This window comes from Euprymna scolopes, chromosome 9, assembly GCF_053919585.1.
Source record: "Euprymna scolopes isolate OS-2025 chromosome 9, ASM5391958v1, whole genome shotgun sequence".
In the NCBI taxonomy this organism is placed as follows: Eukaryota; Metazoa; Mollusca; class Cephalopoda; order Sepiida; family Sepiolidae; genus Euprymna; species Euprymna scolopes.
Genome location: NC_136490.1, coordinates 87,670,391 through 87,684,478, shown reverse-complemented (window position 1 = coordinate 87,684,478; position 14,088 = coordinate 87,670,391). Strand labels below are relative to the sequence as shown.

Genomic DNA, 14,088 nt, shown 5'->3' with positions numbered 1-14,088 from the left:
CCTAGATTGGCAATTTTATTTATCCAATATGCCGCAATCACTACAGAAATGGAGAGTGCAACTCAATTTTTGTGATACTGTTACGCATTGAGTACATAGGAAGTACAATGGAATTACTGCTAGGTTGAGATGAGGATAACAGGTTTGTGCACAAGAATTATAAGACAATGGAGATAAATGAGAACTCAGAAGAAAGTATATTTGGATGGCAAGTTTTGTTACCTTTTGATACCATTGGAGCACAATTAATGTGATTTCAAAAATTATGAGTAGATGGAATAAGCTCAGGAAATTTCTGCCATTACTAATAAAGCATTACTACTGTCAACTAAAGAAAAGAGTCATCAGGCATGTGTACACAGTGTGATGATATATAGAAGTAAAACCTGGCCAATTAGTGTTGAGGACATGAGAAATGATATGAGAATTATACAATGCAACAGGCTTTAATCTGATTAAACCAGTAAGATTAAATCTAGACAGTACAGAAAGACGTGTGCAGAACAGGAGACTTTTATGGTATAGCCACATTGAAAAAAATAGATGAGAGTTCTTGGGTCAGTAATTTTAGAACAATTGAGGTAGCAATCACAGTTCACAGAGAAAACCAAGGAAAATATGGGAGAAACTGATTCGGATGGACTTAAGAGAAAGAGGGCTAAAACTTGGACAGATATAGTTTGGAGGTCAATTTCTGAAAGCCATCAAACACATGCAACATGTAAAACAGACGTTAAACTGAATATGATGATTGCAGAATTTTCAAAATCAGACTCAAATTTATCTAATATATTATTTCTTGGTTTCTTCCTTCCATTATCTTGGGGGAAGAAATCATGTCATGAGTTATTTCTGTGGATTTTTGCATGTTTCTTTCTATGAGGAATGGTCTCTACAAAACTACTGCCAATTTTTAGTCTAGAGTTGAAACTTGATATATAGGGGATTTGGACCTATGGAACAAATTCAATTTGGTTTTTAATAAAAATAGATACTAGGAGGTCAAAATTGGAAAAAAATTAAAACTTTACAGGCATAAGTTGACTAAACATGTTATTTCTACACATGTGCAAATATTTATATCTTTAATGTTATTTTTTTAAAAAAGTTTTTATATATGTATCGATAACGATAATGAATAAGGTTGAGGATCTACACATTTTGGTTTTGATTCTAGTTGATGGCACCAAGTAATTCTTTGTTACTTTTGAAATCATTACTATATATTCGGTACAATATAATAATCAATAGAGTATTCGCTCTATAATAAAAAATAAAAAAGTCAAAAAGAATAGTTTTTTTTTTAAATTCTTAGCAAATAAAACTGAAAGATTCAGAATCAAACATGATAACACCCATAACATTAATCCATTCATCAGCAGAATAAAAACTAAACAAATAAACAAAAAAGTTTGTTTTATCTTGAGTTTGCATGGATTTATATATTCAATTTTCAGTGATTTTGCTTTCAATTTTTCTTTTACAAAATGAAGACAGCATGTCAGAGCAAAAACCGGATTAAGGTCTCATTATTCCTGAACTTCGTGATTGCAGAGTCAAACAAAAAAGAGAAAATCATTAAACCAATAGTCGGATGTAGATTCACTACTAATATACTTAATCAAATACACATGAAAATTGCATAAAAAGAATAAGTTTTGCTAGACAAAGAAAATGAGGGAAATGTCATGGAAATGTAAATAAAATAAGAGTACTGATAAAAAATTTCCAACAGTAAAAATCAAAATATCTTACGAATATGAAACGATTCTACCAAATTAACAAAAAGAGAATTGCAATAAAAAAAAAACAGTTGATTATGTTTTTAGTATTTGTAATTAACATATTTTCATTTAATAATTTTAGTCATCTTTTACTTGCATTTTTAGATAATATATGTATTAAACTAAATCTATGTTTGTTTCTCTAAGATTTTATTCATATATACTTTAATGACATAAAATACATGCTAAAATATTCTTTAGTTCTGGGATTCAGTTATGTTTGAAAAAAAAAAATAGCTTTCATTTTAATTGTTCTAATTAGCATTAATTTTGAATTAACTGAATAGATCATCCATCTTTCACAGCTATCTAATTATTTCTCCTTGCTGATGTTGATTCAACAATTCACTAATAGTTATTTGTCTCTATTAAAATTTACATAGTGTTCATACACAACATAAACATGTAAATTAGAATGCAAAATTACTTTACTTTTATATTATTCTTATGAATAATATACAGTAAATTAAAAAGATTCATTATTTTTAGATATGCAAGAAGAATGTCGTAACAAATGTCATAGTTTATGAAATCAAAATGGAACAAAAAGTGATAGTGATTTAACGGATCACAAGTACACCTAGTGTGTGTGTGTTTGTGCAGTGTTATGACTTTTTTTGTGATTGTAAAAGAGAATAATGTGAAAATAGAGGAAACTATTTGGTACACATATTTTTTTTACAATGTTTCAATGTCAGTAACCTCAAATGAAAAGTAATTCGATGTTCAACATAGTTGCAATGTCTACACATTAAAAAACTTCCTAGTTGTCATGTGATTTTTTTTTTTACAAGCCAAATATCAACAAATTGTAAAGTGACAAACACCTTACCCAACCCTTTCCCCAGTGTCTATTGAAGTGATGATACCGAATGATGAAACATGTCAGTCAACCCAACTGCAAGAAAGAGTTAACAAAGATAAGTTAACACTCTCCTATTTATAGTGCTTCATTCATTCCTTTGTCTAATGTATAAATTAGAGACATCCAGAAACGTTTCTTTGTTTACACAAGAATTTTGACAAATGAATACTTCTCATCTATCTTGTCATAACCTAACAGTTAGGTGATTGACACTAACAAAACAATTTGTTACACAATTTGTGATTTCTTGTCTGCTCACAAATCCCATTGGCAATGATAAGCAATAAAAAGCAAGTTGGACTTAAAATGTATACATCCTTTAACTTGCTATGGTTATTACTAACAACAGAAACACTCAAGCATTTGGGAAGTTTATAAAAATGATATTCAAATTATCATCACGGTATATTCTAACTGGAAATAATTCTAAAGATATTAACTAAATCTGCGAGAACTCTCAATGTATTATCAGTTTATTAAATGAACTCTAATGTGAAAGTAGGTACAATTGTCTTTCAGAATTTATGTTCTATATAAAAAGATGTATATACAATGTCAGATCAGACTAGACATATCAGCTCTGATAGTCAGTTGGCAAGGGTGAAAGGTTAACTCCTAATGATTAGTTGGTAAAGGTGAGAGGAGGGAGTCTTAGATAAAAATATGCAGAGAATATGAGGTGGAAGGCTGGAGAAAGTTGGACGATTGAAGATAACTTGGATGAAAAACCATCAATAAGGACCTCAACAGAATTTGAACATAATTCTTCAAATCATCAAGTTTGGAGGCTGAGATTGTAGGTTGTCAGAAAATATCAGACCTCTGATGACGACAGAAGAGATATAATTTAATTTTGATTGTGAAGGTATCGAAATTTGATATTTAAAGAATGATACTATTGTTCAAAATTCAAATTTAAAATCGTAAATGATTTTAAAAAGTAAAATTTCATATAAATGATGAGTGTTTGAAATTTAAAAAAAATAACTGATAAAAAAAATGATAGATCTGAGAAGGCAAATTGAGTGTTGGTCCCAGTTTACTTGTTTTTACTTATGACCCCAGGAGGGCAAAATTAGACACAAGGTCAGTTTAAATATGAGGAACATCTACCTCTCTAAAACAGGCATTCTGAATTGGGACAAAAATAAAAAATTCTTCAATCTAGAAGGGCATCTCTTTTATTATCAAAAGCTATCAGAACAGAAGACTAAGTTGACTGTCATTCTATTTTCACTATAATTTAAAGTTTGAATTTCTTGGATGAAACCAGAATCCTTAAAAGCCTAACTGGTTTCTGCTTAATTCAAATGAAATCTCAACATTCGTTTATAACCCTAACGCCCTCTCTTGTCCGAGGGCCGGGCCGCATCCGTCGCTAACCTGGTTCGTGGGAGCATACTTGTGATGTACTTCTGGCCATGTTCATCGCTCCCGGCTTGCAGGACCATAGATGCAACCCAGCAGGGCAACATTCTGACTTGTCTAGTGGTGGACCCCTCAAACGTGACCAGACTCTCACTGTAAAATATCTCTCTGCTGCTCAGGGCACGCGAAATGTGCATGACCCTAAGTCCGTGTGGCAACACTGTCGATTTCGGCTGTTAATCTGGCTTCGTGCTGGATCCAGTCTATCTCTTTTATCATCTGGCGTCAGGGCATACCTGAAATAAACTGCATCTTCATTCAGGCCGGCAATCGAGAAACAAAGAAAAACTCTGGTTCATTTTCGTAAAAACCAAACAAAATTATTCATAAATCATTTTACACTTGTTTAAAGTCGAGTTCTTTGATCCGAGCTTCATGATGCAGGTTGTATAACTTAAGTTCTTCTAATTAATTTCCCAGCTAAGAACAAGAGTTTTTCCACTTAGCTCTTAAACTCCTTTCTCTATCCCCTTATTTTATATTCTTTTCATTTTCTCTTTTCTTGTGAACGTCTTCTTCCTCTTTCGTGACCATATCTCTCCCTAGGTTCAATTTTATTTATTTATCTGTCCAACTAACTTGTTACTGGCTTAGTGGCCTGGTAGTTAAATACAACAGGTGAACCCAAATGACAACATCCCCCAGACACCAAAGCAGACATTTTGAACGCAAGTCATTGTACCTGTCTCACTCAATTAGTTATTTAAAATTCATTTTTACCAAATCCAACTAGAAAAACAATCTCTTGTTCCAACGAATCCTATTATCAGATTTTATATTTTCTTTTCATTGAAAAAGATACTATTTCTTTTCTGATGGACAGAAATCTCATAAACATCTGTTTTTCTTTGACCAAGTGTCAGCTTACCCCCCCCCCACTATATCTCATCCTCTTCCATCTTCATCTAGCTGAACAGGATACCTGGCACTGCCTGGGATCCCGTTACACGTTAATTAAAGTTTTCTAAAAAGAATAACAAGTGAAGCAGGCATGGTCCCCCCATGAGTGCACAGTGAACGAGGCATAAAAGAAATGACTAAGTTCAGCATTTGCCCCCACCCTCCATTTAGCCTCAAAAGTTCCCAGGGCACTTCAAATCCTGGTGGAAATTAATAAACGGTGCAGTTTTAACATATGTAAATTTGAGTTCTGCATCGTGCAAAAAAAGAAATGACTACGTCCATCATTTACCCCCGCCCCCATTTAGCCCCAAAAGTCTCCAAGGCCTTAACATATTTAAATTTGAGTTCAGCACCATACAAAACTGCTAAATAAACATACACAGAAAATTTTGGACAAATATGGTAAAATAGTCCCAAAAAGTGGAGTATTTTTATTAGCCCTACAAGAGCCCCTGGGGCACACCCAAGAATCATCGTAAAATTATATAGAAATCAGTTAGTTACAACTTTTTAGAAAGTTTTATAAAAATCCAAGGCATCAATATTTTTTAATAAGCACAAAAGTGTCAATTTTAGTTATTTTAACCCAAAAGGCACACCAGGGGCAAAATAAAAAATAATTCAACTGTGGCAAAGTTATTAAAATTGTTCAGAAATTTTGTTACCCTTGCGATACGATTGTAGCATTAAGTGGAGCAGGTGCTAGTACGATAACAAAAATTAGGAGTCAATGGAGAAAATTCATGGAACTTTTGTTAGAAGTACGCAACCACTGTCGCTTAAAGGAAGAGTCTATCAGGTATGTGTATGACGTGTGATGTATGGAAATGAAACACAGCCAGTGAAGATTGAGACCATGTGTTGCATGGAAAGAAATGACATGAAAATAAAAAGGAGGTGTAATGTGAGTCTGAAAGACAAGCTTATATTTAATTGAACTCGAAGGAAGATTAAATTTGGACAGTATAAGAAAATGCATGCAGAATGAGAGGCTTTGAGGGTATGGTCACATTAAATGGATGCAAGGGTTCTTTTTCATTATAATAGTGAAATCTGACAGTCGAAAAATTGAGTTTTCATTAAAAACAACGATAACTACTTAGAACTGATGAAGAACTGATGCAACTTCCTGGGTTAGTAGATGTAGAACAATTGAGTTAGTAGAGTCAACCGACAGGGGAAAGACCAAAGAAAACAAGCTGAGCATTCAAGTTCCCTCTCCATAGGTAAAAGATTTACTTTCATCATGACTAATATTTGTGCAAAATTTCAAAAAAATCCAAAGCATGGTTATTGAGAAAAGTGCAAACAAATGAGCAGACGAACGATTTGGGAGCAATAATTCACCAATAATTTTAGTGCAATTTTATCCCTATAATTCACCTTAGGGAGGCAACAAGAGTTATCCCAGAAAATCTGTCTGGCAAAAATTTACTTTCACCATGACTCATGTTTGTGCAAAATTTAAAAATACGAGGAGTAGTTATTAAGAAAAGTGCAAACAGACAAACGAAAGTGAATTACTAGGTTAAATTCCTCCTTTGTCGGGAGACCAACAAGAAGTGATAAAAATGGATTTGAAGGAAATAAAGGATAAAGATTTGGGCAGAGATAATAGTTTGGAAATCAATTTCTAAAATGCCCAACACATGCCAGAATGTAAAAATCAACAGTGTTAATAACACATTCATCATATTCAAAGTTAAAATTATTGCTAAAGTAAAGTTATCTAATAAATTTATGGCACTTGTACAGTTTAATCATGACATTAAAAAAATGAAAATATCGAAAAAAGGTTATATTGTACATATCCATTTTGAACTGAAGAAAAAAAAATTCACTTAATTTGATAGAGTAATTTTTTTTCACAGCAGAAAAACACGTTTTTATGACAACACGTTGAAGGTAGACATCTTTGAATTTTTTAAATATTTGTTTGGATTTTTAGAAACGCCACGGGGAGATAACTCAATTTAAAGTGCCGGCACTCCCTCCTTTTCTTTAATACTAGCTTTTCTTCCTAAAAATTGGACCTTTTGCTCGATATCATAAAAAATTGTTTTTTTTTTGCTGTATAAAAAAACAAAAAAAAAAACTACTTGATGAAATTAAGTGAAATTTTTTTTTTTTTAGAACTTCATTTCATAACAGATACAATTTAAACTTTTTTTTTTTATATTTTCATTTTTTTTAATGTCTTGTACTGTACAAATACGAAATTTATTATTATAGAGATACATGTCATGTGTTATGATAAAATATAATATAGTAAGTAATATATTATAAAGTATATCTGTATTATTGAGATTTATCTTTTGTTTTAAAGATAGACTTTTCTGGTAGAAATTAAAATCAGTACTATTAAAAAGAATACAATTTTATTTTTTCATTAAGAATAAATATTTTCATTTAAAAATATTCTTGAGAATATTTTATATTTCAATGGTAGCAGTAAAGCAAATTCACACACCTTTTTATGTATATGATGAATAACGAAAAAATTACAACTTATAATTATTTCTGCAATTGTTTAAAAAAAGATTACACTGACCATAATGCAACTGTTTTCTTGAAACAAGAAAAATTAACTTTCATTAATGCAACATTTTTTTAACATTAAAACATATCTGTTCATTATGTGCTCAAGCCATGTCTTCCTGTAATATCCAGATGTGTTATGGAGTTGAAGAATGGTTGAATAGATCTTTTTCTTCAGTACGCCAACTGGAGGAAAGGGTCCCTTCAATCATACTTTATCAGAAACTTTATAATGGAGTGATTATGGATGTCTCAGATGGTTCGGCATACCACCTCTTACAGAAACTCTACAATATGCCTGGAATTACAGGCACTAGGGAAAATGATAGACTGAGAAAGACTTGACTGATGTGAACTCTTTTGGGACACATTAACACCCTAAATACCAAAAACTGATGGTTGTTCATGATAAGTGTTTCTTACGCAAATTGAGATTAGTGAGATTTTTCACAAAAAGAATTTTTTAATTACTACTAATTACTTTACATATTTTTGAGTAAGATAGCATTTTACCTACATCTTCACAATAATAAAATTTGTGGTGCTTGTCCAGAATTCACCCTATATTAAAAATAAAGAAAAATATGTATGATCAACGTATTCTTGATGAAAAGAAAAGATCATATACAAAAAAAAAAATAATGTACATTGATCAAATAGTTTCATTTAAAATTTTTTTTTTTGTTTAACGGCATATCAACCCTTTGTGGGTTATTTAATGCCGAATCCAGTTATTTTGGGAATAGTATTCGATGTTGTATCCAGTTATTTTATGAGATTTTTATTCTTCAAGCTCGTTGTATTTTCAATCGTTAGTTCGTAGCTTTTGGTTTGGTTGTTTTATAGTGGATTTTGTCATTTTTGTTCCCTGCCTTGCAGAATATGATTGGGTTTTGCAATGGAAGGAGGAAAAGGGTTACAGTATTATTAAGTCCTGTATTATGAATGTAGTTATATTGTTGATAGTGTTTTATATTCAAATTGTCCTCATTCTTAAGGACGATTTCTTGGAGACAAATAACCAAAGGATTAAATTTGGTTTGCAACAATAAAATTTCATTGTAATTTGCGTTCAATCCATGGCAATTCCATTAGATTTTCTTGTAATTCATGAGGATTTTTTTTTTTTTGGTTTGAGGAGTAACTTCAGTTTCCATATCTTCTAATTCCGTAAATCTATTTGTAGTAGTAGTAGTGGCTTCTGTTTGTGGTAATTTCTTTATATTATTTTATTTTTAGTAGATGTATTTTTTTGTTTGTTTTTCAAGTGTGTTTTTTCACCACGGGGAAGACGTATTGGTGACCTGTGTAGTTTTTCTTTTAACTGATTTTGTTTTTCCTTAGTTTCATCTTTTTCAGCATCTGCACGAAGTACTGGTGATTTTTGTGGTCTTTCTTTTGATCGACTTTGTTTTCTTGGATGTTCTGATTTTGGTTGAGAATTTGTTTTATTGGTAACATTAGTTGATGATTTAATGGGATGATTAATTTTTGATATGCTTGGTTTGATTTCATTTATAAATTTGGGCCAGTCGTTTGGTCCTAATTGTAACAATTTGTTTATTAGTATTTCATATTTGGAGTCTTGGTTAGTGATGTTGGATGATATACAACTTGAGGTGACTTGAGAGTATGTCTTTTCCTTTATGTATCCATCTACTATTTTCCTGGCTTCGAGGAAGGAGATGTTTTTGGTATGTTTTATTGACACTACTTCCTTTTCTTTCTTCCAGATTCTGCATGCTCTAGCATAAGCTGGATGGTTTTCTGCACATTTGCAATCAAGATTGCAGTCATTGACAGTGTGGTCTGGATCACTCTGGCTACATCTGCCGCACACTACTCGTTCCATACATGCATCCTCATGTTGCCCAAACTTCTGGCATTTAAAGCACCGAAGTGGATTTGGTATAAAGGGTTCGACTTTCTCAACGTTGAACCCAATTTTGATTTCTTTTGGGATAGTGGGTCTATCGAACTGCATAATGTAAGTGTTCGTATGTATAGTCTGATTCTCTTTTTTATTGTAATTCTTTTAACGTTTATTACTCCTTGGTTTTTAAGTTCTTTTGTTATCTCTTCAGTAGTGCACATTGATAGGTTTTTCAATTTTACTACACCTTTGGATGTATTCAGATTCTTGTGTGGATAAGTTTTGATATTTATGTTGTGGAAAGTTTTCATTCCTAGGAGAAAAGTGGCATGTTTTTCTCTTTCCACTTCCACCAGTAGGGCTTTATTTTTTAAAGTTTTTAAATTTTTTGGGGTAATATATGCCGATATAATTTTATGTATAATAAACGGTGATAAGTCAGTTATTTTGGTTTCTTTGGTGGATTCCAATACAATAAATTTTGAGGATGTTTGATGTAGTTCATTATCTGAACTATCAGAGTCGACATGTTGGCGCTTGGAGTTTTTATGATTGCCTATATATTTTAATTTCATTGTTTATGCTCCTCACCCACCTCAGAGTCCAATATTGGAGCATGTTAAGGGGGAAACCCATTCGCCTTGTCATGCCAGGGCTACATAAACAGTATACATGTTCCAAATGGGAGCCATGAGCACCCATAATCCTGTAGTTACACAAACCAAGTCATTTGTGGTAACTTCCGGCACTATACAGCCATGTCATGACTTTAATCATTTGGCACATTTGACCCTAGCCACCGCCTTCTAACACATAGAAAAGAGGGAAAAATATGTATATAGTTTATAGTGGTACAAGGTAGAACTGTATTTGTTATGGTTTAGAGGAAATTGATAGAAAAGTAGAAGATGTTAGGGCTTGACGTAACTAGCCGATTGATCGGATCAGGCCCCTCCGACCACCCACCTAGCCTTGTACGAGGCCAAAGTGGAGTGTTGCAACTGTTATCTTTAATTTTGCTCAGCCACCAAGATTCTTTTCCGGGTCATTACAACAGGTGGCTTTTTGAGAGGCTTTTACTCTCTGCGGGGGGATAGTTGATGTATTCTAATGCCCCACCGACGGGGTTGGGAAGTAGGGAAGAAAAAAAAAAAAGGAGGGAAAGGGGCTGTTGTTTGTTTTTGTAGAACATAATTAAGTTTTACAAAAGAGAATAGAAAACAAAAACAGAAGTTTAATGTAGGTGCATTTCGTCTCAGGAAGCCACTAGACAGTGATCTGGTAGCACCAGGTTTCATTTTTAAATAAATAAAAAAAAAAAATCAAATGTTGTAGTTAAGCAGTGACGATATCATTATGCCATCTTGAAAACAGGCTGATGGAACAAGGAAGAGAACGCTAAAAAATTCAAATTGCCAAGATTTTAAAGAGCCATTCTTAACATCAGAGACATTAAAAACAAAAAAAAGATCAAATTTCAAAATGATTTTCTTTATAAAAATAAAACTATCTGATCAATTTATGTGATTTTTGGAATACAATATTTTCTTTCCATCAAGGGAACGTATATCATACAAATGTTTCTTCATTTTTGTTTATTAACATGGGTAATTCTGGACAAGCACCAAATTTGCTTTCTCAGTAAAATATGTGCAAATTGATTTGTTAATCTTTCTTTGCATGTGAACAGAGAAAAAATATACTTACACTGCCACAGGCAGATTTTGGCATTGCAACTTTGGAAGGATCGCCATCAAGTTCTTCAGCTAAACCACATGTACAATTTTTGCAAGCTTTTCTTTTCTTTTTACTGCCACCACAGTCAACTATGAACAAAGATGAAAAATGACAAAAATCAAAATTTATGTATTTTGGTGATTAACAGAAGCAGTAAAAGTAAGAGTTTTATAGCAAATAAAATATTTGAAATCCAATTATATAAAGAGACTGAATTATCTCCCCCTGACAGTATTTAGTTCAAATTAAAATAAAATCCACCATTTGAGATTTAATTAAAAGCTAAACAAATTCACATTATTTCCAATTATTTATGCTACCAAAAGTTGTTAATGACAATTTCTTTATGATAAACTATACTTCTTTTCACAAAATAAAAAGAAAGTTTAACATTCTGTAAACTACAAAATAAAATAAATTATAGTTTGGTTTTGAATTTTTGAGATGAAGATTGATTATTCTGATTCTTTGGACTACTGTTCTCATCTTGAGCATCATTTGCACATTTCGTCCTTAAAGTGTATCTTGTTCAACTCGTGAATCTGCACATAATTTCAAACGGAAGTAGCATACTTTCATTCCATGAGAAAGTGAATCGTATTTTTGGGTTACCCGCATTGAGAATTGAACTCAATCAACAGGAATGTAACTTTTAAACTGCATTTCACCAAGTATTATATCTATTGCACCACAAATCCTTGCAAATAATTCTAGTAACATTTTATGAGTCTTAAACCTATTTCTGTTTCTAGATGCAAATATCATATATATATATATATATATATATATATATATATCATTTACTTGAAACGAAAATCAATTTGTAAATGCTAATCATAATATATTAAACAATTTTTTTATATATAAAAAGTTCTTCCATTAATAATTGTTTTTCGATTAGAAAACCTTTCACCTATATATAAAATTGAAGTTCAGAGCATAAATAGTGTAATATAATAGCTTTCAAAAATCCCAAATCAATTCTCCTTAGTAGTTTATTAGATTTCTAAAGAAAATTATTACAATATTGTTTGTTTGCAACTAACAAGTCAACAAAATTATGTCTTTGTTACATTTTTAGTGGCTTACTCATCAGATAAATTCCTTAAAAAATATAGGAAAAACATTATTTTGAACAACTTACATGGTTCAAATAACCTACATTCTTCTCATTATGGAGATGATTTTCATACTGTGTCTTCATTTGTTATTTTCATATCTCAAGTTCAAAACAATATTGTAATAATTTTCCTTTAGAAATGTAATAAACTACCAACTAAGGAGAATTGATTTGGGATTTTTGAAAGCTATTATATATATATATATATATATATATATATATATGTTCAAATATTATTCCACTATGCTTCTAGAAAAGTAATTTCAAGGTTATGGGGAGGGGGTATGAAACATAAAAATGATGTTACTTTTGATATTTAATATTTTATTTGATATTACAAGTGGTCCCTCGATCTTGGTCACAAAATGTAATGAAATAATAATGAAAAACATTGGAAAAACTGGAAATTTGTTTTTGAGCTACGTTCATTTCTTGCAAAATCTTCCGACATAGTTCACATGAATTTTCTTAACTGTTTATGAAAGAAGAATGTTGTATTTTTTATTGTGTAAATTTTTTTAATTTTAACATTTGTTTCAATTAGTATCAACATCAAAATGCAACTGATTTCAATACGTATAGTAAATGAATAGCAACTGAAAGAAATGTGTTGAATGGAAAAAATAGTATAATGGATAATAATATTATTAATAATGATAATTATCATAATAGTAAAAACAAAAATAATAGTAAATAAATATAGTAACATAATACTATTGATGATGGTTATAATAATAATATTAAAATAATGTTTATGTAATGGAGATTGATACTTATTATCATTAGGACTATTTGAACCACAGTCCCATTGTCAAGTGTACACACACACATATATATATATATATATATATATATATATATATATAAAATGAAAATTACAATTAAATTTACCAAAATGATCCAAGATGGGAAAACTAAAGTATATTATAAATATTAAAGAATTAATATTTATAAAGTAATCTCAACCAGATAGGGCTTATAATACTTGCAGTTTCATCAAATACTTTTATATGCAAAATCCGATCCCACATTTTGCTAATTCCTACCCTCTGTTGAGAAGGAAAGTATTTCTTCAAAACTCCACGGATTAAAGACTATCCACTTAAGTGTTTCCTTTTCAGATTAAATATGTTCTTAATTTTTTTTCAAAGTGTTTTTTAACATGTTTTATTAACTATTTACTTATATATATATAATATAAAGCTGAATGTCTGTGTGTGTGTGTGTCTGGTCACGAATAGGCTCCTATATAGTTAACTATTTTAAAAAACTGATTACATATAATGATAGAAGATGTATCGAGACACAGGAATGGGTATGTTTCATCTGGCAGAATGGTGGTTCATTAGAATTGTGGGGTCTGCGTTCGCACCTGGTCCACAAAGTATGGAAATAAAAAATTAAAAAAAAAAACGTTTACAAGTGTTTTTGATATAGATGTACATAATAATACTTTGATAAGTATGTTTTAACTTAAATAGGGATGATATAATAACATTGTGGGGTCTGCGTTCGCGCCTGGCCTCCATAGAATGGAAATAGGCACAAACTTTAATATAGACTTTTCATATCTATCTGTGTAAGTATACTTTGATAATTATATTTCAGTTTGAAGAAATATGGTATAATAAAATTATGGGGTGTTCGTTCGCACCTGACCTCCATAGAATGGAAATATGTCACAAAGTTTAACAAGGTTTTTTAATATAGATCCACAGAATATTGTGATAAGTATTTCAGTGTGAACAGGTATGGTATAATAAATTATGGGGTTTATCTATTTTATTTTTACTTTCATCATATTTTGCTTTGGTTTTGATACCCCCAAATTCGAAGCTAG

General features: G+C 31.1%; 1 protein-coding gene across 1 annotated transcript in view; it reads right to left on the bottom strand.

Moving 5' to 3' along the window:
* The window catches only part of LOC145284767 (anamorsin homolog), a 64,051-nt gene that overhangs the window by 8,527 nt on the left and 41,436 nt on the right, over positions 1-14,088 (bottom strand). The window contains exon 6 of the mRNA XM_080133736.1: positions 11,099-11,217. Coding sequence (XP_079989862.1) covers positions 11,099-11,217 — 119 coding nt within the window. The remainder of the gene's footprint in view (positions 1-11,098; positions 11,218-14,088) is intronic.